Source organism: Eurosta solidaginis, chromosome 3 (genome assembly GCF_040869045.1).
Source record: "Eurosta solidaginis isolate ZX-2024a chromosome 3, ASM4086904v1, whole genome shotgun sequence".
In the NCBI taxonomy this organism is placed as follows: Eukaryota; Metazoa; Arthropoda; class Insecta; order Diptera; family Tephritidae; genus Eurosta; species Eurosta solidaginis.
In genome coordinates this window covers 23,688,049-23,712,337 of record NC_090321.1, presented here as the reverse complement: position 1 = coordinate 23,712,337, position 24,289 = coordinate 23,688,049, and the positions used below count along the sequence as shown (strand labels likewise).

At 35.5% G+C, this 24,289-nt stretch overlaps 1 protein-coding gene across 2 annotated transcripts in view; it reads left to right on the top strand.

Moving 5' to 3' along the window:
* Positions 1-18,834, top strand: part of Vha16-1 (Vacuolar H[+] ATPase 16kD subunit 1) — a 37,949-nt gene extending 19,115 nt beyond the window's left edge. For both annotated transcript variants that reach the window (XM_067771255.1, XM_067771256.1), the window contains exons 3-4: positions 12,557-12,746; positions 12,829-18,834. In XM_067771255.1, coding sequence (XP_067627356.1) covers positions 12,557-12,746; positions 12,829-13,033 — 395 coding nt within the window. In that variant the 3' untranslated portion in view covers positions 13,034-18,834. The remainder of the gene's footprint in view (positions 1-12,556; positions 12,747-12,828) is intronic.
* Positions 18,835-24,289: the final 5,455 nt, after the last annotated feature.

Here is a 24,289-nt window from a genome sequence, read left to right as displayed (position 1 = left end):
TTACTTATCCATATCAAATTGGCATCAGTTATTGGTGCCTTAACCTAAAAATCGTGAAAGTTTCATAAAAATGAAAACGCAAAGAATTACAAACATATATCACAAAAAATAAGTATCCAAAACATTAAATAAAATCTACAAAAAGTTAATAAATTCTCCAACTCAAATATTTTTAGGTTAAGGATATGGCAGAAAACAAAAAAAAAACCAATTGTTTGGCTGAAAGAAAAAGACTGGTAAAATCAACCGAAATACGGGTCAATTTAATCGAAATTTCTGTCAATTTTTATCCATCGCAACAAGATGTTGAATCAAGTGCGCACAAATCGTTGATTCGTAATTGACCGTTTTAGTAATCAAATGAACAAAAAAAATTTTTGCGACAAAGAATAAATGTAAGGCGCGATAACCTCCGAAGAGATCTAAGGCCGAGCTTCTCTTTCAATTTGCGTCGTGCTCCTCTTGATTTTTCCTACAAATTGGCCGGACGGGACCTAAATGTTTTATGCCGACTCTGAACGGCATCTGCAAGGCAGATGAGTTTTCACTTAGAGCTTTTTATCGCAGAAATACACTCGGAGCGCTTGCCAAGCACTGCCGAGGGGCGACCTCGCTTAGAAAAATTTTCTTCTAATTGAAAAACCGTATTTCTAAAATTTTTATGTTGCTTTGCCCGTAGTGCGAACCCAGGGCATACGGTGTCGCAGGCGGAGCACGCTACCATCACACCATGGTGGCACTTACTAACCGAACGTCAATTGAGCTTGCATCAAATATGCTGTACACTTTATTATTTTGTTTTATTAAACGCACTTTCACCAAATTTTATATTTTATAATTTATTTAATTTATAGTTTTGAACTTTGCTTTGCAAATAGAAATGAAAATAGTCGTCACAAAACTGATTCTCAATTCTTTCAATTGCAGCTCAGCTCATTCTCAATTTCTTCTCTCGCATGTAGTTGCCACACTTGATTGTTTCGAACAAAACTTGTATAAATGTTTGACATAACATTTTAAATAGACAACTTTTAAGTTATAGAAAAGTAATGAATCAAATCGCTAGAAGGTAATTCACCACGGGAGTAACTTTACATGTAATTCGGCAAGTTTAATTTTCATAACACTTTAAGTTGAAACGATTCCAAAACAACTCAAACTTTTATGTTGTCGGAAACATCAACATTAAAAAATGATGTTTTTTATTATCTTATTAAATTCGTTCGCGTGAGTGAAAATTCGTAAAAACTTGAACAAAATGTTACTAACTTTGGAAAAATCCTGTTCGTTGAAACAAACAAGAGCGAGATTTTGCATTTCGATTGGAGGAGAAGTTGCAAAATTGTGCCCGATAAATAGGTGTCCCGGTATCTCATAATTTTTTGCACAGTAAATTCAAAAAAGGGTTTTTTGTTTTGTATTGATAACTGAAAAACTAGTTTTTTGTTGTTTTCCCATTTTGTGTGTTTTTTCGATTTGGTGGTTTTCTTATTTTGGTATTTTTTTTTAAACAAGTGACACCATCGTCATAAGTGCAAAGTAGAGAGCGCAGTGAGCGTAAAATTCCCTTTGAAATTTCCTCATGTATTGACTGTTGATCGCTATTGAAATGACCAGTGAGACCAGTTGTGTTAACAGAAAAATCAGTTAGATTGACCAGGAATCTGTCAATTTTACAGAATTTTGTTAACTTAAGAGCGACAATTTCTCTTCTGTTGAAATGACTAAACTAATTTTTTCGTTTGACAAAGAACTCGGTCGAATTAACCATAATTCGATCAATTTCACCGAATCTCCGTCAAGTCAAGAACAATTATCAAGTTTTATTGTAAGAGGAAATGGGGAGACATTTTTTGTTGAAACGGGTGGTGCCACGTGTTATGTAGAAAAGTAATTTATCTGAAATGAAATGTACAGTCGCAGCTCACGCTGAGTATATAATGTTCGGTTACATCCGAACTTAGACACCTTTACTTGTTTTTTGTTATTTCTATAAGTTCTGCTATTAGTAAAGACGTTGTGGAGTTATTGTAAAACATATGCAGCTCACATATTTTACACTTTGCTTCTTTGGAGTCCTCGGAACTAGAAAAGAGATTCCATACCCAGCTACGTTTTCGAAAACTTATTTTGCAGCAAACAGTTTGCATTTTTTTTCAGTTTTTATGACGAACAAATAAATGTATTACATATTTAAATTTGGTTTGTTAATGAAACAAAATTTAGTAAATGAAACTGTTAACCCACTTACAAAACATCTTATCGACCATCGGTATGAAAAGCTTTTTAATACTAAGCTTAATGGACGGTTAGAATACACTCGTTTCCAAGCCTTCACTACTGGATACATATTTATATACGGACAAGTCCTGATTGCGACATTAGCAGGCATTTAAACCTGCATAATAGGGAACATGAGCAGGGAACTGAATGAATTTTATTACCAGAATGCTTCATTACATACAAGTTTTGGGGATCTTAAACGTTTAATTACGAATATATATAATCCAGTTCGGAGACAAGAAATAGAAGTAAGATTTTAATGCTTGTGAAAATATGCAAATCTTAAGGGAATTTTTACATTCCTTATATAAGAGATTGAAGCTGAAAAAAGACATACACATAGATTTGCGAAATCTGAAATTTCTTTTTAAAACGTTGAATGTAAGCTAGTCAAGGTAACGGACGCGTTATTAAGGATGCGAAAAATTTTTCTCAGTGAATAACACTATATGACATTGAAAATATATTCTTTGTGAGACATACTTCAAGGTCTGGGTCAAGAATACACAATCTGCATACTTGGAATTTCGAATACGCCGTCAAAATCCGGGATTAGCGGTCAAAAACAACCCCTTTTTGAGAAGCGGAGATATATACTGGCATATAACATTCCATCTTATCCAACAAGCAAACCGATGTTATTTATACCGACTGCAGCATAGCATTTGACTCTGTTAATCATCGCTTTTAACTCATAAACTTGACTTACTACTGGGTTTTCCGAAGAATTTATTACTTTGTCGTCGCAGCTATCTTGTAAATAGAACTCAGCGAGTTATGTTCAAAAACAGTCTCTCTGAGTTGATAGAAGTAACTTCTGGTATGCCTCGGGGTAGCCATTTGGGTCCATTACTTTTTACACTCTTCATAAATGACTTACCTAAGGTTATTTCGTATTCCCGAGCTCTAATGTATGCAGATGATGTAAAACTATGCTATACATACTTGCCTTCTGACTATTCTCTCGTTTGGATCTACTTCAGGCCGATTTAGACTATAAATTATGGTGTACAGTAAATCTACCAGCTTTGAACATTGCAAATGTAAACTAATGACATTTCATAGAGTCTACCCAGTTTTAAAGTCCTATTTGCTAGATGGTGCTCCCTTGGAGCGTAAATCTGTAGTATGTGACCTAGGTGTTCTTTTTGATGCGAAACTGAGCTTTAACATGCATATCTCATCTATCATAAACAAAGCATCGGGTGTACTTGGATTTATTAAAAGATGGGCTAAAGAATTTGACGATCCTTATCTAACCAAGACTCTTTACACATCATTGGTACGCTCAGCACTAGAGTATTGTTCCTGTATTTGGTCTCCAGGATATAAAAATCATATAGATCGAATTGAATCGGTACAGAAGCAGTTTCTAATCTTCGCATTACGTGGTCTTAACTGGGAATCAAATACTCATCTCCCGTCTTATAGAAATCAACTTCTTCTCATTAGTTTGCCAACTTTAGAGAATAGAAGAACATTACTCGGGGTATTGTTCCTTCATAAACTGACTATCGGAGAGATAGACTCCACTGACCTTGTGAGCAGACTAAATTTTTCTGTTCCTGCAAGAATTTCGAGGCACTATGTTCTCTTTCATTTACCCATTCTTTGGCGAAGTTTTGACAAATTTAGCCCTCTTCGCAATTGGTGCTCGCGCTATAATGAACTGTAAAACTGTAGAGTATTCGGTTGCTGCTATCCGTAAGGAAATACTCTCACGTCTGGCATGATATTTTTCAAAGATTTTTAATAAGATGTCAATTTTTATTTCAATATTAATTTTGATTTAGACATTGATTAAAATTAAAATTTAACTTAATTAATGTTATTGTTTATAATTTTTTTTTTTATTTTAAATTTTGTTTTTACACTTATGTTTTTTTTTCTTATTATTTGTACTGTATCTTGTATCCAGTAGTCGATCGCTTTGTGTATGTGTTGACTTTAATATAGTAATAAAATAAAAAATAGAAATCTGTTTACTGTGTTTTACAGAGGACAAAAATGTATCTAAATTTCTATAACTATTTATGACCAATCAGTTAACTTGATAACTTCATTGTGGCATTAATTGAACCTATCCAAACGGCTTTGTGCATGATGAACTATCTCATTTCCAACAAAATGAGTATCTGACTTCTACTTCACCTAATGTAATTACATTTGTCAATATTTGACAGCCAGTAAAAATTACTCGAATAATCATACAATAATGTTATTGGCTTGTGCCATTAATTAGCGTACAATCATATGACTGTTATAGTTGATATCTACGTATGTAGATAGATAACAGACTTTTACCGCTATTGCTCTCTACCACACTCCTTTGCAAAATGTTTAGCTCGATTACTGTTGGGCTACCTATCAATGAAACTTGTGTTAATATGTTGAATATACAAATCACTATTAAATATTTTATTTGCTAATACGTTTTCGATAATTGGTTCTCATTGGGATCATATACATATAATAGGGGGACTCATGATAGCATATAAACTTATAAGGTGTAAAATTATATCCATTTACACACGCGGTTATATGAACGCACCTAGTAATACTCTTGATAAACTTGATTGTTTTTCAGCTGTATTATTTCCAAAAAATTTTTTTTGATTGTTATACAAATTAAAAAATACCAAGATTAAGTGAAAAATCAAATCTAAAACGCCTTTACTTGCTGATGTTGGAGATTTTTGATGAAAATGCCGTCTGTAATGTCTGCAAAGTTGCATTCCTTTGAGTTTACCGCGTTTACACAATGAAATGTGCGCGTAAATTTATACAAATTGTGTAAATGATTTTTCATACAAAATTTGACAGCTCGTGCGTAAACTAGATAAATTTATACGTTTACACACTTTATAAGGCATTTATACGGTTACATGAGTCTCCCTAATATACAAATTTAAAATTGTATGCACATATGTATGTATGTATAGTAATTCGAGTCGTCGCCCTTGATATTAAGTGGAAACTTTTATAAAATGCTTTTCCATATTTAACATACTAAAATTCGAAACTTTTTCGAAATAAAATAAAATCAGCTTTATTTCATGCGTAATTCTGTTCAATTCGCTGTTACATTTGAAGCTTTTGAGTTTTTATTTGCATTCATTCTATGCTTGGCTTGCAGCCTTAATTAATTTTTATTTTTTCGCAATTGAATAACCGGTTATTTCTCATTTTATATATTTACATACGTATACATACAAATATTATGTGTACACACACACTTTTTAAATACGAATTCGTAAAGCCGATCACGGGGAAATACTTGACAAATTTCGATGAATCACATGATTGAAGTTGGCTTAATATAAAATCCTTGCTTTTTTATACTCAGCGTGCTTTGTACACAGAGTACATTAACTTTGATTTGATAACGGTTGGTTGTACAGGTATAAAGGAATCGAGATAGCTATAGACTTCCATATATCAAAATCATCAGTATCGAAAAAAAATTTGATTGAGCTATGTCCGTCCGTCCGTCCGTCCGTCCCTTAACACTATAACTTGAGTAAATTTTGAGGTATCTTGATGAAATTTGGTATGTAGGTTCCCGAGCACTCATCTCAGATCGCTATTTAAAATGAACAATATCGAACTATAACCACGCCCACTTTTTCGATATCGAAAATTTCTAAAAACCGAAAAAATGCGATAATTCATTACCAAAGACGGCGGCCACCGTGGTGTGATGGTAGCGTGCTCCGCCTACGACACCGTATGCCCTGGCTTCGCACCCCGGACAAAGCAACATCAAAATTTTAGAAATAAGGTTTTTAAATTAGAAGAAAATTTTTTTAAGCGGGGTCCCCCTCTGCAGTGTTTGGCAAGCGCTCCGGGTGTATTTCTGCCATGAAAAGCTCTAAGTGAAAACTCATCTGCCTTGCAGATACCGTTCGGAGTCGGCATAAAACATGTAGGTCCCGTCCGGCCAATTTGTAGGGAAAATCAAGAGGAGCATGACGCAAATTGGAAGAGAAGCTCGGCCTTAGATCTCATCGGAGGTTATCGCGCCTTACATTTATGTTTTTATTTTAAAGACGGATAAAGCGATGAAACGTGGTAGGTGGGTTGACCTTATGACGCAGAATAGAAAATTAGTAAAATTTTGGACAGAAGGTAATTTAAAAGTTTTGCAAGCTGCAATTTGGCAGTCGTTGAAGATATCATGATGAAATTTGGCAGGGACGTTACTACTATTACTATATATGTGCTAAATAAAAACTAGCAAAATCGGATGACGAACACGACCACTTTTAAAGAAAACATTTGTTAAAAGTCAAATTTTAACAAAAAATTTAATATATTTACAGTATATAAGTAAATTATGTCAACATTCATCTCCAGTAATGATATGGTGCAACAAAATACAAAAATAAAAGAAAATTCCAAAATGGGCGTGGCTCCGCCCTTTTTGATTTTATTTGTCTAGAATGCTTTTAATGCCATAAGTCGAACAAAAATTTACCAATCTTTGTGGAATTTGGTAAGGGTATAGATTCTATGACGATAACTGTTTTCTGTGCAAATAGGCGAAATCGGTCGAAGCCACGCCCAATTTTTATACACAGTCGACCGTGTGTCCTTCCGCTCGGCCGTTAACATGATAACTTGAGCAAAAATGGATATATCTTTATTGAACTTAGTTCACGTACTTATCTGAACTCACTTTATCTTGCTATAAAAAATGGCCGAAATCCGACTATGACCACGCCCATTTTTTCGATATCGAAGATTACGAAAAATGAAAAAAATGCCATAATTCTATACCAAATACGAAAAAAGGCATGCAACATGGTAATTGGATTAGTTTATTGACGCAAAAATGTAACTTTAGAAAAAACTGTAAAATGGGTGTGACACCTACCATATTAAGTAGAAGAAAATGAAAAAGTTTTGCAGGGCGAAATCAAAAGCCCTTGGAATCTTGGCAGGAATACTGTTCGTGGTATTACAAATATAAATAAATTAGCGGTACCCGACAGATAATGTTCTGGGTCCACATTTTGGTCGATATCTAGAGAACGCCTTCACATATACAACTAAGGGCCACCCCCTTTTAAAACCTTCATTAATACATGGTCCACTTTTATCGCGATAGCTCGAAAAGGCGTTCACCTATTGAACTAAGGCCCACTCCCTTTTGAAATGCTTATTAAAACCTTGATATCCATATCGTACAAACACATTCCAGGGTTACCATTGGTTCATTTTCCTACATGTGGAGTTTCCCTTATTTTGTCTCCAAAGCTCTCAGCTGAGTATGTAATGTTCGGTTACACCCGAACTTAGCCTTCCTTACTTGTTTTCATTTTAATTTGGCTTCGTTATGCAACCATGAAAAATAGTAATAAAAAGCAGTAATTCTATTATAACAATTTGAATACGCTATTTGCTTCAAATATTTTCTAGAACCTGCCCTTGTATGTCTTATCAAACTCATTGCATTCTTATCGTCGCATGAAAGTTAGATCTGTATTTTTAATATCATCTTCTGTTTGTTTTTCTTCTTGTCGCTACTCAAATTCCAGTATGCTTGTATGTATACGAATAGCTTCATTTTGTACCGATATTGCTATCAGTTATCTTCAACTGTGTTTGTTTTTTATTCGTCTTTACTTCTGAGTTTTGCTTCGATCAAACTTACTTCATCTTATCTTTATTTTAATACAAATAAAATGTGTTTTTATAACAAGTAAGGAAGGATAAGTTCGGGTGTAACCGAACATTACATACTCAGCTGAGAACTTTGGAGACAAAATAAGGGAAAATCACCATGTAGGAAAATTAACCTAGGGTAACCCTGGACTGTTTGTATGAAATGGGTATCAAATGGAAGGTATTCAAGTATTTTAGAAGGTAGTGGGCCATATTTCTATAGGTGGACGCCTTTTCGAAATATCGCCATAAATGTGGACCAGGGCTGACTCTAGAACGTCTTTGTACGATATGGTTATCAAATGAAAGGTGTTAATGAGTATTTTAAAAGGGAGTGGGCCTTAGTTCTATAGATGAACGCCTTTTCCAGATATCGCCATAAATGTGGACCAGGAGTGACTCTAGAATGTCTTTGTACGATATGGGTATCAAATGAAAGGTGGTAATGAGTATTTTAGAAGGGAGTTGGCCTTAGTTCTATAGGTGGACGCCTATTCGAAATATCGCCATAAAGGTGGACCAGAGGTGACTCTATAATGTGTTTGTACGATATGGGTATCAAATAAAAGGTGTTGAGTATTTTAAAAGGGAGTGGGCCTTAGTTCTATAGGTGGACGCCTTTTCGAGATATCGTCATAAATGTGGACCAGCAGTGACTCTAGAATGTCTTTGTACGATATGGGTATCAAATGAAAGGTGTTAATGAGTATTTTAGAAGGGAGTTGGCCTTAGTTCTATAGGTGGACGCCTATTCGAAATATCGCCATAAATGTGGACCAGGGGTGACTCTATAATCTGTTTGTACGATATTGGTATCAAATTAAAGGTATTAATGAGGGTTTTAAAAGGGGTGGCCCTTAGTTGTATATGTGAAGGCGTTTTCGAGATATCGACCAAAATGTGGACTAGTGTGACCCATAACATCATCTGTAGGGTACCGCTAATTTATTTATATAGCATGTATTACCACGAACAGTATTTCTGCCATGACTCCAAGGTCTTTTTATTTCGCTCTGCAGAACTTTTACCATTTTCTTCTACTTAATATGGTAGGTGTCACACCCGTTTTACAAAGTTTTTTCCAGAGTTATATTTTGCGTCAAAAAACAAATCCAATCACCATGTTTCATCCCTTGTTTCATATTTGGTATAGAATTATGGCATTTTTTTAATTTGTCGAAATTTTCGATATCGAAAAAGTGGGCGTGATCATGGTAGGATTTCGCCCATTTTTAATACCAAGATAAAATGAGTTCAGATAAGTACGTGAACTAAGTTTAATATAGATATATGGATTTTTGCTCAAGTTATCGTGTTGACGGCCAAGAGGAGGTACAGACGGTCGACTGTGTATAAAAACTGGGCGTGGCTTCAAATGATTTCGCCCATTTACACAGAAAACAGTTATCGTCAAAGAAGCTATGCCCTTACCAAATTTCACAAGGATTGGTAAATTTTTGTTCAACTTATGACATTAAAAGTATTCTAGACAAATTAAATCAAAAAGGGCGGAGCCACGCTCATTTTGAAATTTTCTTTTATTTTTGTATTTTGTTGCACCATATCATTCCTGGAGTTGAATGTTGACATAATTTACTTATATACTGTAAATATATTCAATTTTTTGTTAAAATTTGACTTTTAAAAAATTGTTTCTTTAAAAGTGGTCGTGTTCGTCATCCGATTTTGCTAATTTTTATTTAGCACACATATAGTAATATGAGTAACGTTCCTGCCAAATTTCATCATGATATCTTCAACGACTACCAAATTACAGCTTGCAAAACTCTTAAATTACCTTCTTTTAAAAGTGGGCGGTGCCACGCCCATTGTCCAAAATTTTACAAATTTTCTATTCTGCGTCATAAGGACAACCCACCTGCCAAGTTACATCGTTTTATTCGTCTTTGGTAATGCATTATGGCACTCTTTCTGTTTTTCGAAATTTTCGATATCGAAAAAATGGGCGTGGTTATCGTACGTTCATTTTATAAAGCGATCTGAGATGAGTGTCCAGGAACTTACAGACCAAATTTCATTAAGATACCTCAAAATTTACTCAAGTTATCGTGTTTACGGACGGACGGACGGACGTGGCTAAATGAATTTCTTTTTTCGCCCAGATCATTTTGATATATAGAAGTCTATATCTATCTCGGATTAGTTTATGCCGTTACGGATTACCGTTATGCGAACAAAATTAATATACTCTGTGAGCTCTGCTCAGCTGAGTATAATAAATATATTTTGGTGTTGTGCCTGTATTAAATTATAAGTACATAGCTCCCATTAATATCAAGTGCTTTTTAAATTTTTTTTCAATCATTCTGTTTGCTTATGTGTCTCTCTTAAGGATTGTATACGCCTCTCATAATTGTATATTGTCATGTGACCGATATCATCGCTGCTTAACGAAATAGAAAACTTTTTTGATGGTTAAAAAATTGTTGTAACAGTGCTTCGCGCTTTAGAAATTGACATAAATATCATCTTTTGTTAAAATGTCTGTTGTAAGATCAGATGTAGGAAGTGTGGGCTGAAGAACGAGACGGTATAGCACATATTGTATTGGTGTTCTGCGGTTGCCAGAAACGCTTCCACCCAGTGGGAGCAACCCAGCTATACGATCTAGTAACAGCAAGTAGGCTCTATCCTAGAAAACTTAAAGTATTTGCCAGAAGAAATTATTTTTGTTTATAACATAAATTCTGATACTTAATTGGATTTTATCGTTTCGTTGTTAAACAAAATCGGATAACTATGAACAAATTCAGTCTATGTGAAGCTTTTATTGACTAGCCAACTCAACGTAACGTAACTTCCTTAAAAAACAACAACATAATTTGCACTAATGTTACGGAATAAATTTCTCACCACCATAGCATTTATGCTATAAAATCCTTTTCTGTTGTAATACAGAAAGCACTCTTCAGATGGTCTCATTATTTTTATATGCGTGCCAACAACGCACAGACTCCTGGGAAGCCAGCCTTCGCATAAAATTCTTGCTTCGCTTGTATTTTCTCCTCTTCACTTTGTTCAAATGTTATCCACTGAGGGCGTAATTTTGGTTGCATTACATCCAGAAATTTTGACACCGTTGACTGTCCCATTATAATCCGCCCCTAATCCATGCTGGTATCTGCCTTCTGCAAAAAAACTCAAATCAGCTACTACAATATTAAGGGCAGACGTCGATGTCGATGTCGAAGTCCTTGGACGAATTTGCCCAGCAAAAGTATCAAACACATATTTGAAAGCATTCTTATTAAGTGGAAAGTTATTTTTGAACCTAAATAAGAAAATAAGTCATTAAACTTTAACACTTTTAAGTTCAATGTCTTACAATTCGTCACTCATCTCAAATGGATTACACAAATCTCGCAATATTTTCCTTTCCATTCTCGCCTGGCCATTTTCGTATGCGTTGCTTTCCAACTCCACAAATAATGCCGCGGCTATTGATTCCATTATAATAGACAGCTATAATTTGTGTCTGTTCGTTGGGTCGGGTTATATGCCAAAGCAAGCTGCCGGAGTAGAGGAAGGTGAAGCGAAAACGTAAACATTGCGGAAAGAATAAATAAATCTTCTTTAAGTATTTTAGGCCAGTGCAATGAAATCAGCATCCATAAAATTCAGAAAATGTCAACTATATTCGTGCAGGAATCCGTTTTAACAAAACTTGGTGGCCACGGCAGGGAATTGGCCAAAACAACGACAAAACACACTTCCAATTATGAAAGCCCTTCACTCAAAAAAATATAACACTGCGGCAATATATTCTATTGCTTTTTTTGTACAAAATGGCGTGGATAATAAAATATAAACCCTTTTTCAGTGTTTTTTACAAATTTTCTTTAATTTATTTTGTTCCAATGTTCACATATTCCGTACAAACAGCTGATTTCGGAAAATCATTTGCTCTTCCTCTTCTCGTTACAATTCCGTCGTAATGCAGAATACCCAACTTCGATTAAAGCGGAGCGTAGAATGGGAACGTAATCAAAATGCAGAATAGGGGTGATGCATGTGGGTTCTTCCAGTGTTCTGGTTGTCGCGCTACGTCATATTTCTTTCTAACTTGTTTGAACTTTTATGGGGGTATCAACATTTGTGGTATGCATTTTATTAATTGAAATGGAAAACAATGATCACAAACTAAAGGTAATCTTAAGTTTAAAACTGTAGCAGAATTTGGGTAATGGAGTACCGCCAAATCTTGGCTGGCAGTTCGAAAACGCGTTAGCTCAGAATGTTTTTCATAAACGCCCTATCTAAAGCTAAAATATAAGCTAAAATATATTGAATTCATGCTCAGGTTATGTGTTTTTAAAACTTATTCTGTAATAGAGCGTTTTTTAAAAAGTTCTTTTAGATCGGGCGTTTTCTAAACGGCAGACGAGACACTAAGTACATAGTACATTTTAAATGTTTTTTGCAATTGCGCTGTTTTATACTTATTATACGAGACAGGCTGACTCCACTAAGTACATAGTAGATTTTAAATGTTTTTTGCAATTGCGCTCTGTTTTATACTTATGTTTATTAATAAATATAAAGTTAAAAAAAAAAACGATACAAAAAATGTTATTTAAAATTTCAGCTCTGGGAGCCGCCTATGGTACCGCCAAATCAGGAACTGGTATCGCAGCTATGTCAGTGATGCGACCAGAATTGATTATGAAATCCATCATTCCCGTTGTCATGGCTGGTATTATTGCCATTTACGGTTTGGTTGTAGCTGTTCTTATTGCTGGTGATTTGGACGAACCCGCCAATTACACATTATACAAGTGAGTGTTTTAAACAATTTTTGATACATAATTGTTTATTTGTATTAACTCATATTTACCCTTTTCTTATTTTATTAAAAAGGGGTTTCATACATTTGGGTGCCGGTTTATCGGTAGGTTTCTCTGGTTTGGCGGCAGGCTTTGCGATCGGTATTGTTGGTGATGCTGGTGTACGAGGTACAGCACAGCAGCCGCGTCTGTTCGTCGGTATGATTTTGATACTAATTTTTGCTGAAGTGTTGGGTCTGTACGGTCTTATTGTTGCCATTTACTTGTACACAAAATAAATTAATGCAACAATTAAAACTACCAACAAATCCAACATACACATCAACACAAAATACCACAACAAAAGCAAAATGCAAACAAAAATTATATCAACCAAACAATCATTAAAATGCAGCATGCAAATGGATGTTGCTCCATTGCAGAAATTTGTAATAATATAAACGAGGCAACAAGCAAATGAAAAGCATAAACGTGTGTAAGATACAAAAGCGAGATTCGCAACAAAAGACAAAATGCAGCTGCTGCTAAAGTAACTATGAAGTAAGCCGTAATAAACGATCTTCAAAAATGCGTTATATAGCGGGCGGCAACGTAGCCAATAAGAAAATACTACATGGCTGGCTGGTATAGTATTGAAATATTTTTAACATCAATGTACAAAAAAACGTTGTTATATTGCAAAAGAAGTTTATTGCATTGCAAAATTTTTCAACGATTCCAACATCATTCAACAACCTCAGAACATGTGTCAAGACGGCAAACTTTTTCGCCTTTATGTATGTCTTATGTATTATTATACCCAACTTTATGCTATATATGTTACGTTACTTTGTGATTTTAATTTATTTTCGCGTGTCTAATAATTTTATGCAACAAAAAACAATAACAAATATTAAAATTATTTATATTTGTATATACATAAAGTAACCAATGTTAACTTGAAAAAAAAAAATACCCGCTGTGTCTCTTTTCTTATTTGTTTGAGCATGAAGTTAAATGCATTAAGTGAGGTGTTTACGGAAATGTTACTAATATTTCAAAACTTAATACGTACAAACAACAAAACATAAAGAAAATGCTAGCTAAAGTTGCCGCAATGCGTTTTAGATCGCAACAAACGTCGCTGCCAATTATTTAAAGATTTCATTTGTTGTTTTGAAAATGAACATTTTCTGTTTCTTACTATTTTTTTTTTTTTCAATTTTGTCGTTTGTTTTTTGGCGTTTATACTATTACTAAAGATTTCAATTTTTTGTTATGGTTTTTTTTTTTACTTTTGTTTTGTCATAAAATAAACAAAAGCAAAAACAAACTACAACCAATAGAAGTAAAAGTTAAATTAATAAAAAAAAACGTTTAAAAATACAAACAGATGTGAATGGAGTCAACAACCAAACAACAACAAAACTTATTAAATAAAATGTAAATGTAAATTTAAAATTAATATTAATTAAATTAAAATAAAGCAAATAAAGAAAAACAAACAATATACATACATATATAGTTAAAAAAGGCGCAGAAATATTAAATAATTAGTGAGAAACCACCAACAAAGCAACAACAAAGACAACCATTAAAACCACCACCAAGAACAGCAACAATGACCACAACTAAAGAACTGATGGCATTAATAATTTTTATATTTACCTGCGCCAGCAAATGTGCTGTGTTGTCTGTCAAGACAAGAAGTGCGTGCATTGCACCGAACCGCTGTTTCTTATTTTTTCGCTTATTAATTTCCCTGAAACGAAAAAGCCGATGAAATGAAAATATTTCCAAGTTTAATAACTTCAAACTACTTTCTGCTAATTGAGCGCTGTCACGCGCTTTATGCATGTGTATAACAATAACAATACACGCGCGTAAAATTTTTTTTTGCAACCAACTTACGCCCAATAAAATTAATTAATCACTATCTTAAAACTTCCCTTGTCCAATGAGTCATATGTGACTCACAAGAGCGTATAGAAATAAGTTCATGAGTCACATGTGACTCATATCTTTATACAACTTAAATACGCTTTCTTGGTATGAACGTGTCGTTATATATTTGTGAATTCTATATGTACGTATATCAAAAGACCTCAGCTTTAGGAAAATGAAAGAAAATTTCGAAATTTTTTTTCTGATACCTTTTTCTCATTTTCTTCAATTTTGTATAGACTTCTAACTGCAATTAAACAAAAAAGCACACTAATACATGCTTTTGACATTTGTATATCAATTTACCGTTATTGTGATTCGAAAACTTAAATTATTTCTTATGGTCCTATATGTTCACATGTGACTCATTGAACGTGGTAAACAAAATTGTTTTTGCTACGTTCAGGAGTCACATTTGACTCACAAAATAAAATAGCCAAAATAAGGTAAATATATGTCAAATTATTTTTAAAAATATTTTATAATATATATTCATATTATTCAATTAAGCAATACAAACAAATAATGGGCGTGGGGCATTCTGAAAGCGCTTTGTATGGGGACAGGGAAGTTGTTATGCCTAATTTTAGGCGGTATATCTATTTTTTAAAGCTATACATTTTCGTTAGGCCGGCCGTGTTGGCATTTTTTTTGTTGCATTGATTGTAGGGAAAGAACATAACGCTCATTTACTTCAATAGTGTCATAACTCAAAAAACATGACTTTTGAGTTAATAACATATAAACGTACCCAATAACATGATATATGTTGTATAGACAAATCTTTGTGTTCCGCTAAAAACTTACCACGTGCTATACAAATGAAAATATGCCTTTATATGCGCAACATATGGCAGTTAAAATCTTTGAATGGCTCTCCTGGAAAGTTGTGTTTTTTGAGTTATGACACTATTGAAGTAAATGAGCGATATATGCCAATATTGTTGAGAACGAACAAACAACAGCTCATCAAAATTTACACAAATCATTAGTTACAAAAACAAACGAAAGACAAACATAAACATATATTTGGTGTACAACAACAAAAATTGGAAACACGCAAACAAAAGCAAATAAATGAAGGCAAATAATTAGCGTAACATCAATATGTAAAATATGTATGTATACCTAAAAGGATGTTTCTTTTTCGAAAAATATTAGAAATACATACACACATGCACACACTTACACCACATACAAACACATTGTAACTAAGTCCCTATATACATATGTGTTTTTATTTTTAATTATTGTTCAATTTGTAAGATTTATTAATAATAATTATTATATTAAATTTCTATTATTTTGTGATAAGCTTAAAAGAAAGTTGATTATCAAATATTTGCAGTTCTGAAGCGAAAACTAAAATGAAAACAAAAAACAAGCATAAATTTATGGTATTTATAAATGTATATTTATATCTATAGATGCTAATATACATAGTACATACATAAACACATAGTATAAATATCTATATATATATAATTATTAATAATTATACATACTATACTTAAATATTTAAACAAAATGGAGTTGCAAAGGCGCTGAAGTTGTTATAAAAAAAAAGTTATTTATAAAACTAAGGCGAAAAACTAATTGGCAAGTGATGTGGCGAAATTCTAAGAAAACAACAAAAACAAATGAACACAATTTAGTTGAAAATAATGAATCATTCATTTTTCTGTCAAATTATATGCCAGTTACTACAGGTCGTCTCCTTCAAATGATGCTAGAGATCTTCCTGGTAGCCCAAACGATGGCTAGACACTCTTTCTCCGTTGTTGCCGAGTAGTTTCTTTCGGCCTTATTCAACCGACGGCTCGCGTACGCTATCACTCGTTCCTCGTCGTCCAACCCCTGAGTAAGAACTGCACCAAGGCCATAATCGCTCGTATCAGTCTGTAACCGGAACCTCTTTGTAAAATCTGGGCACGCCAATGCTCGTGCTTGTATGAGCGCGTTCTTCAGAGCTTCGAATGCCACCTGTTGTTCCTCGCACCATTTCCACCTCCTTCCTTTCTTCAACATTGATGTTAGTGTGTGTGCAACCCGTGAAAAGTCGGGTACGTACCTTTGGTACCACGAAACTACTTCTAAGAATCGCCTCAACTCTCGTAGGTTCTGTGGCGGCGTCAGCTCCTTGATGGCGGCGATATTGTCCGGATCCGTATGGATACCCTCTTCGCTGACCATGTGACCTAGATATTTTAAACTTTTCTTAAAAAACTCACATTTCTCCGGATTAATCTTCAAGTTGGCTCGTCTTAGTCTCTCGAAAACTTCTCTCAGTTGAGTGATATGCTCTTCCAGTGTCGTGCTAGTAATTATTATATCGTCTTGGTAGGCAAACGCGTGTGGTCCAACTCTGGGCCAATGACTCGATCGAGTGTTCTCTGAAATGTGTGCGGGGCATAGTGCAATCCAAACGGCATCACCTTCCACTGGTACAATCCTAGTCCGGACACCGTAAATGCTGTGAATTGCTTACTACTTTCTTCAATCGGGATTTGCCAATAACCGTTTTTGAGATTCAAGCTGCTTATAAACCACGTGCTGCGTAATCTATCTAAAATGTGCTGTTTTCGGGATAGTGGGTAAGCGTCTGGTATTGAGCGAGCGTTGAGTTGTCGATAGTCGACGCAGAGTCTCCATTTGCCGTTCTTCTTTCGGACCAGAACTATCGGCGCGCTGTGTGGGCTACGGGATGGCTCGATGCAGCCTTTCTCTATGAGCTCGTCTATCTCCTTGTTTATTGTGTCTTGCATCTATGGGTTCTTTGGAAAATATCGTTGCTTTATCGGCCGATCATCTCGCATTACTATCTTGTGGGTGGCTACGTTCGACAAGCCGGACATATCCATAACTCCAGGTCGTCTCCTTCAAGTGATGCTAGAGTGAGGAAGTTAAATTCCCCCCTTAAGCAAAACTGACACTGGAAACACACTTAAAACACCTACATACATACACACGCATATAAATGTATATCTCCTCTTGTAATGTAAAGAAATGCAAAATAATTATATATATACGAAATTAAAACAAAATCCAAAATATAGTAAACAAATATGCAAAATCTTAAAATTACAATAACTACAACCATACAATGTATTTAGTCAAAATTTCGCTGAAGAATAGAAAATGTTAAATAAGCGGCAGTCGAGGTCGAGGAAGAATGTTAGTAGGAAAAAAAATTTAAGAATTGTAACTAAAGTTGTAAGAAAAAAAAAAATAACGAAAAACCAATAAAAAAATAGCAAAAACCCAACGCAAAAATTAGAAATCTCGTAAACAGTACTGAACAAATTAAAAAGTGTACATATGTAATAAAATTTGGCTAACTATGTTTTAAAGTTATCACTCACGTTGTATGTTACTCAAAGACGTTGGTAGCTGTAGCGTTTTGCCGGCGCATTTGCCTAACTAACTCATACAGTTTAGGCAATTTTTGGTATTGGTCACTGCCCTTGCATGCTGATGCGTTTGTGATGCTGAGAGCGCGGAGGTGTGCAACCTGCAAGTGACCAAGTTAACCTTATGACAGCTATATACATATGTATGTATGTACGTCTATGTATAAAAAGGTATGCGAGTCTAACGCTTGTGCGCCACCGTGTGCATAACTGGGTGCATGTACTTTGATGTAGAAACTAAAGCTTTTTTGTTGCACGTGCGGCTATTGAAATGCAGGACTTTTTTGACACAATTACAACAACAACACAAAGCATAAAAGTACACACTATTCATTTGTTTAGTCGTATTGCAACAACAAAAACAACTGTTGCACAAAATAACATTGTATTCACAAATTACATACATACATACATTAGTACATGCCATTATCTTATGTTATATGAAGCTATGTAGTTTATTAAGTCGTTAATATTAGCGCATTTTACTTTTATCAAACACTTGTTGTTGTCGTCTTGCTTTGGTGCAGACCTGCTTACAAGAAAAAAAAAGTCAGTAGCGTAAGCGGTAGCAGCAAAACGGCAAATATTTTTTTTTTTACTTTTGTCTAGAACAATGAATTGTTGCAATGTACTGTTATTACGATTGATAAACTTAAGCTAATCAACACCATCAAAAGTCAACCAACCAACAAACAAACAACTTGAGAGAATGAATAAAGAGTAATTTCTAATTTCCAATAAAAAAATTGTTATTTTATCGTACGAACAAATTTTTAAACTAAGGGCCATAGGATTATTTTAAAAGTGCAGTGCTTCGGCTCGTCCAATAGGTGTGAACTAGCGATGACGCTCAGAGATTCCGCAACCCTATTATCAACCACACGCCAGGCCAATCCTGTTACAAGTATTTAGCAGGCAAGGTTCTGGCGACCCCAAGTTCCTTATTGAATTAGAGTGTGCAGAGCGGAATGGCCTAGAAGGTTCAATGCGGCCATATGAGATCGTTCCCGAGATAGACCAGCCTTAATGGTGCTTGTTAACGGAACGTACCAGATCTATATACGCCAAAGGACGAAACCTCCCTACAGGTTGTTGTTGTAGCGATAACGTTACTCCTGAAGGCTTTGGGGAGTGTTATCGATGTGATGGTCCTTTGCCGGATACAGATCCGGAACGCTTCGTTAACACAGCACCATTAAGGTGCTAGCCCGACCATCTCGGGAACGATTTATATGGCCACATTAAACCTCCAGGCCATCCCTCCCTCCCCACCCCCAAGTTCCATGAAGAGCCTGGAGTCGTTAGAGCCTCGTTTGTTAGTGCAACAGGATTCGCCACAGATAGGTGAGGTTGACAATTGGGTTTGGAAAAGCTATATGTGACCCAGTCTATGAAACGGTGGCTTATGACTCAAAAAAGAAATTGCGAGAAACAGCTGTTAAAAATAAACAATGCATTTCTTCAGTTTCTTAGTAGTTTTTCTTTTGCATTATGAACAGTCATGAAAAGCACAAACCACTTTCTGACCATTGCCATCGAAAAAAATGCTATCAAAAAAATCTGAGGATGCTTCACCAGCCACCAAAGTGGCATCGAAGGAACCAAAGGCTTCATCGTCTTTCATTTGTGCTCTTTCTCTACATTTTTAGTACACTTCTAAGCAAGTTAAGGCCTTTCTAGTTTTCACGACGTGAAAGAGCGTCTCAAAAACTATCGAAACCAGAAAAAAAGTGGAACAATTTTGTTTGATAGACCGGGTCACATATATTGCGCTGGCAACCTGAAAGGGTTGAATCTGGTATTTTAGTCGCCTCTTACGACAGGCATACCTACATCGAGTATATTCTGACCCCCTAACCCGCTGGGGGGCCTCCCTACAGGTAGTGTCTATCGCTGTCTTGTCATACCGACCTTATTCAAGTTCCAAAAATCCCGGGAACTCGATCCACAAATATCCCCCTTTTAAGAACAAAAAAGCGAATGGTTTCTAAAAGATTTCATTGCACAAAACCCATATCTGAAGTCAGATTTTCAAGATTGGTTCAGGTTTTCGAGATATTTTTCCCAATGGCGAGTGTCGATCGGAATAGAATCGTCTTGTCGATCCAATCTGTTTCATTGAATTAATCGTTAAATCCATGGACTATTATAAAGCGTTAGACCATTCGGAACTTTTCGATGTCGAGGTCGTAACTAAAATTGAGAAAATCACGTTTTTCTGGGGGCAAATCGTAACATCCGTGATCATATGAATCCTCACGTGAAAATATGGTTTTCGGAATATAACTGATACGATATCGTACTACTAAATTCGTATTCGGCATGCTGATATAGTGAACGAGTATTGAACATAATCGGTGAATTGATTATTTTTTGCTATTTTTATAACCAGTTCGACCTTTTTATATCTGTTACGACCTTGAAATATCGTATGTTATAATCCCGTTCGTATAAGTTACGACACGTAATTTTCTTTCGCATCGTATTCGATCCGTGATCGTATATTACGATTAAGGCCCTGCTTTATCATAGGCCGACGAAAATCCAAAGACATTTTGTTACCACAAACGAGGCTTTACTTTCTAGAGGATCTCGACGCGGTGAACCCGAATCCGGAGACAAAACAGCTCCGGCACTTCAAGTTTTTGAGATATTCATACTTAAAATTACGAAAAACACGTTATTTTTTAGGTATACGTACTTGAAGTCATGTCACCTCTATTTTTTTTTTAGATCGGTGTTCTACCTTAAAATTGCGCTTCTCTATTTTTTGGCTTCTGAGAAGTCGTGTATTGAAATTTCTGATTTTGGTAAATTGGTAAATGTTTGGATGTTTTTAAATACCTCGACATCTGCTCAAAAGTCAGTAAACTTAAAAGACGGTTTATCAGAAGCAAAAAAATATTTTCTAAAAATGCAAAATAGATCTTGAAGGAGTATTGTCTTCGACGCTAAAACTCCATCGCCAAAAATATCGAAAACAGTATCAAATGCGCAGAAAAGTGTGCAATATATGTGACCCGGTCTATGAAAAGGTGGCTTATGACTGAAAAAAGAAATTGCTAGAAACAGCTGTTAACAGCTGTTCTTTTGAGTCATAAGCCACCTTTTCATAGACCGGGTCGCCGATATGCACCCCACCGCTCGCACAAGAACCGAAAAGGAAAATCGTACTATCCCCAAATTCCAACAATCGCTAACGCTAAAACTTCAGCGCCAAAAAAATCTAAAACAGTATGAAGTGCGCAGAAAAGGATGCAACATGTAGTATCATATGGAATAACCACCTAAGTCTTATACAAAAGTGTAGGAGTTAGGCTGCGAACATATGGTACTAAATATTGCATACTTTTCCGCGCACTTGAGATATTTTTGTCAATGGAGTTTTAGCGTTAGCGAGGGTTAGAATTTGAGGGCAGATCAAAAGAAGGTTTGCTCCTAAGAAACTTTCAGTATTTTCCGAGAGGACAGAATTGTTTTTTTTAAAAAAGTCCTGATACTTAATTTGGGCTTTCCATTTGATAGGTTCTGGCAACACCAAACAATATCATCGCAAAAGTGGTGTAATCCCAAACTGAAAAAAAGTGGGTATATGCATAATTGGTTAGTCTTGGTCTACAACCGATTTATTTCCTTCTAAATGCGATAATGACATTTTAGGCGCTATATATTTATGTATACCAAAGTCTGGGTCGAATCTGGTGTAACTCCCTGTTGAACGATAAAGCGTACGAATGTGTGCGAAGCTAGTTTGGCACAATTGTGTTTGCGGTGCCCATAAATGATATAACCATTTAAATAAGAGGCCACCGTGGTGTGATGGTAGCGTGCTCCGCCTATCACACCGTATGCCCTGGGTTCAACTCCCGGGCAAAGCAACATCAAAATTTTAGAAATAAGGTTTTTCAATTAGAAGAACATTTTTCTAAGCGGGGTCGCCCCTCGGCAGTGTTTGGCAAGCGCTCCGGGTGTATTTCTGCCATGAAAAGCTCTCAGTGAAAACTCATCTGCCTTGCAGATGCCGTTCGGAGTCGGCATAAAACATGTAGGTCCCGTCCGGCCAATTTGTAGGGAAAATCAAGAGGAGCACGACGCAAATTGGAAGAGAAGCTCGGCCTTAGATCTCTTCGGAGGTTATCGCGCCTTAAATTTATTTATTTTATTTTATTTAAATAAGAGTACATATTGAAAGAGCGAAAATTTCTAAGAGAGGAACATGGCGGAAATCAAGTGGTACATTTTTTTTTAATTGATTTGACAATTAAACTTCTGGCGCAGTACAATTTTGACATAAATCCATAGATTAATCAAAACAAAATACATGGAATATGTATGTTTCTTTGTATGTGAATATGTCGACTCACTGTCACCTTGTATGGTTGCGCCATGAAGAGATCGCTGATCACCCTCTGTGTGATCGAAAACTTGTTTATGTGCAGTACATATTAGAGATATACGCCGCCGATTTTGATTGTTTTTCGCAAAAATATCGGCGGCGGCGTCCGGCGCGTTACTATATTTTCTACTCGTTTAAGACTGTTTAGGCCATTTATTGTTTATGTCGAAAGTTGGTCGGATATGGTCGAAAGTGGTATCAACGGATGCGCATCACTGCCAGTTATAATAAACTAATTGCGAAATTTAACTCTTCCTAACTGTTCAAAAGTTATTTAAAAAAACAGGCGTTTTCGATGTCAGCTTAACACGGACTTTGCATCACCCAATTCACCAAGTTATTAAAACAAAACACTAAGAGAAAAGTTATATATGTATATAATAAATTTATATGCACAATTTGCATATTTTTTCAAAAAATTAATAATGAACCATGAATTCAAATAAAATGACACAAGGCGAACATTTTTTCAAATTGTCCTCAAGCTGTTAAAAAAAGAAAATTACCCAAATAAGGTGCCGATTTTTTAAAGAATTTTATATTGCGATTGGCTGAAAGAATAAGCGAAATCAGTGATGCAAAATCCTCTAGTCGATTCTAGGGGCATGGAGTGTGTTTGAAATGATTCTTACCTCATACTTAAGTTGAGGATATATGTATGTACGTATGAGAAGGGTTTGAAAAATCACTTGGGCTTACATTCAAACATCTGTTGTTTATTTGGGAAACTATACAATAGCGTCTGAAATGTTAATTTTGATTTTCACACTTCATCCTTCAACACCCAAGTCTCCCGGTTTGACATTTCCTAAAGTTGGCGGCCCTATCCCAACTAGTCCCTTGGAGTGAATCACAATGGTTCTAGCCTATCAACCAAGGTTAAATATCACCTACACGTTACGGATCCTTTTACAAATGTGAATACGTAGGCACATATATTTACCAGGAAAGGCTTTGTCCTTCGCAAGAACACTCAAAGTGGTGAAGCAAAAGACTTCCCAAGACAGTCGAACGAATGACCGTGTTTGCTACTACCTTATTGTAGTGGACAGCCGGACATGTCTGAAAACTGAAGCTACGCGGTCATCCATAATGAGCTCTTATATCATAAAGCCGGACAACAGCAGTTAATATCTTTGAACTTTAAATCGGTCGACTTTCATTCTAAAATATCGTTTTGATTTAAAGAAGACTATTGAAATCAATGTTGTGAACACAAACGTCTGCAAACTCTGGTCTACATTTTTAAAATTGTATACAGGGTCCTTACAAAATTTTAATTATGTAGATGCGCCGAGGATTATACGATTTTCACTCATTACGCAATGATATCCACTTAGACTGCTTACGATTTCGAGGGCGGCATCCTTGGCCGAATAGTCACTCCGTAACGTTTCAAGGTGTTCCTCTGGTGTAGCTCGGCAGCATAGCGCGACAAAAGCATGTGACCGCCAAGGAGCCACAAATGATTTAAAGAAATTGTTTTCTTGACAATCATTAGGAGTTATCCCTAGGTGAAACTACGCTTTGCACGAGATATGCAGACAAAAGTGTGACTATTTTTTGTATCTCTATTTCTTTTCAGCAGACGCAGCAGTCCAATTCCAAACACCGGTGTTAGGTTCGAAGCCTCTCTGGAGTAAGGGAGCAAGGGACAATCCCTCCGCAAGAGATGTTGAGGCAAAAACCCCGGATATTTCCGAAATGGCCAACACGCTGATTTCCTTAAATACATACAAACAAAACCTTTCCTAAATATTATTATTTTTTTTTTAATCGAAAAATCAAGCTTTTTAAAGTAAGAA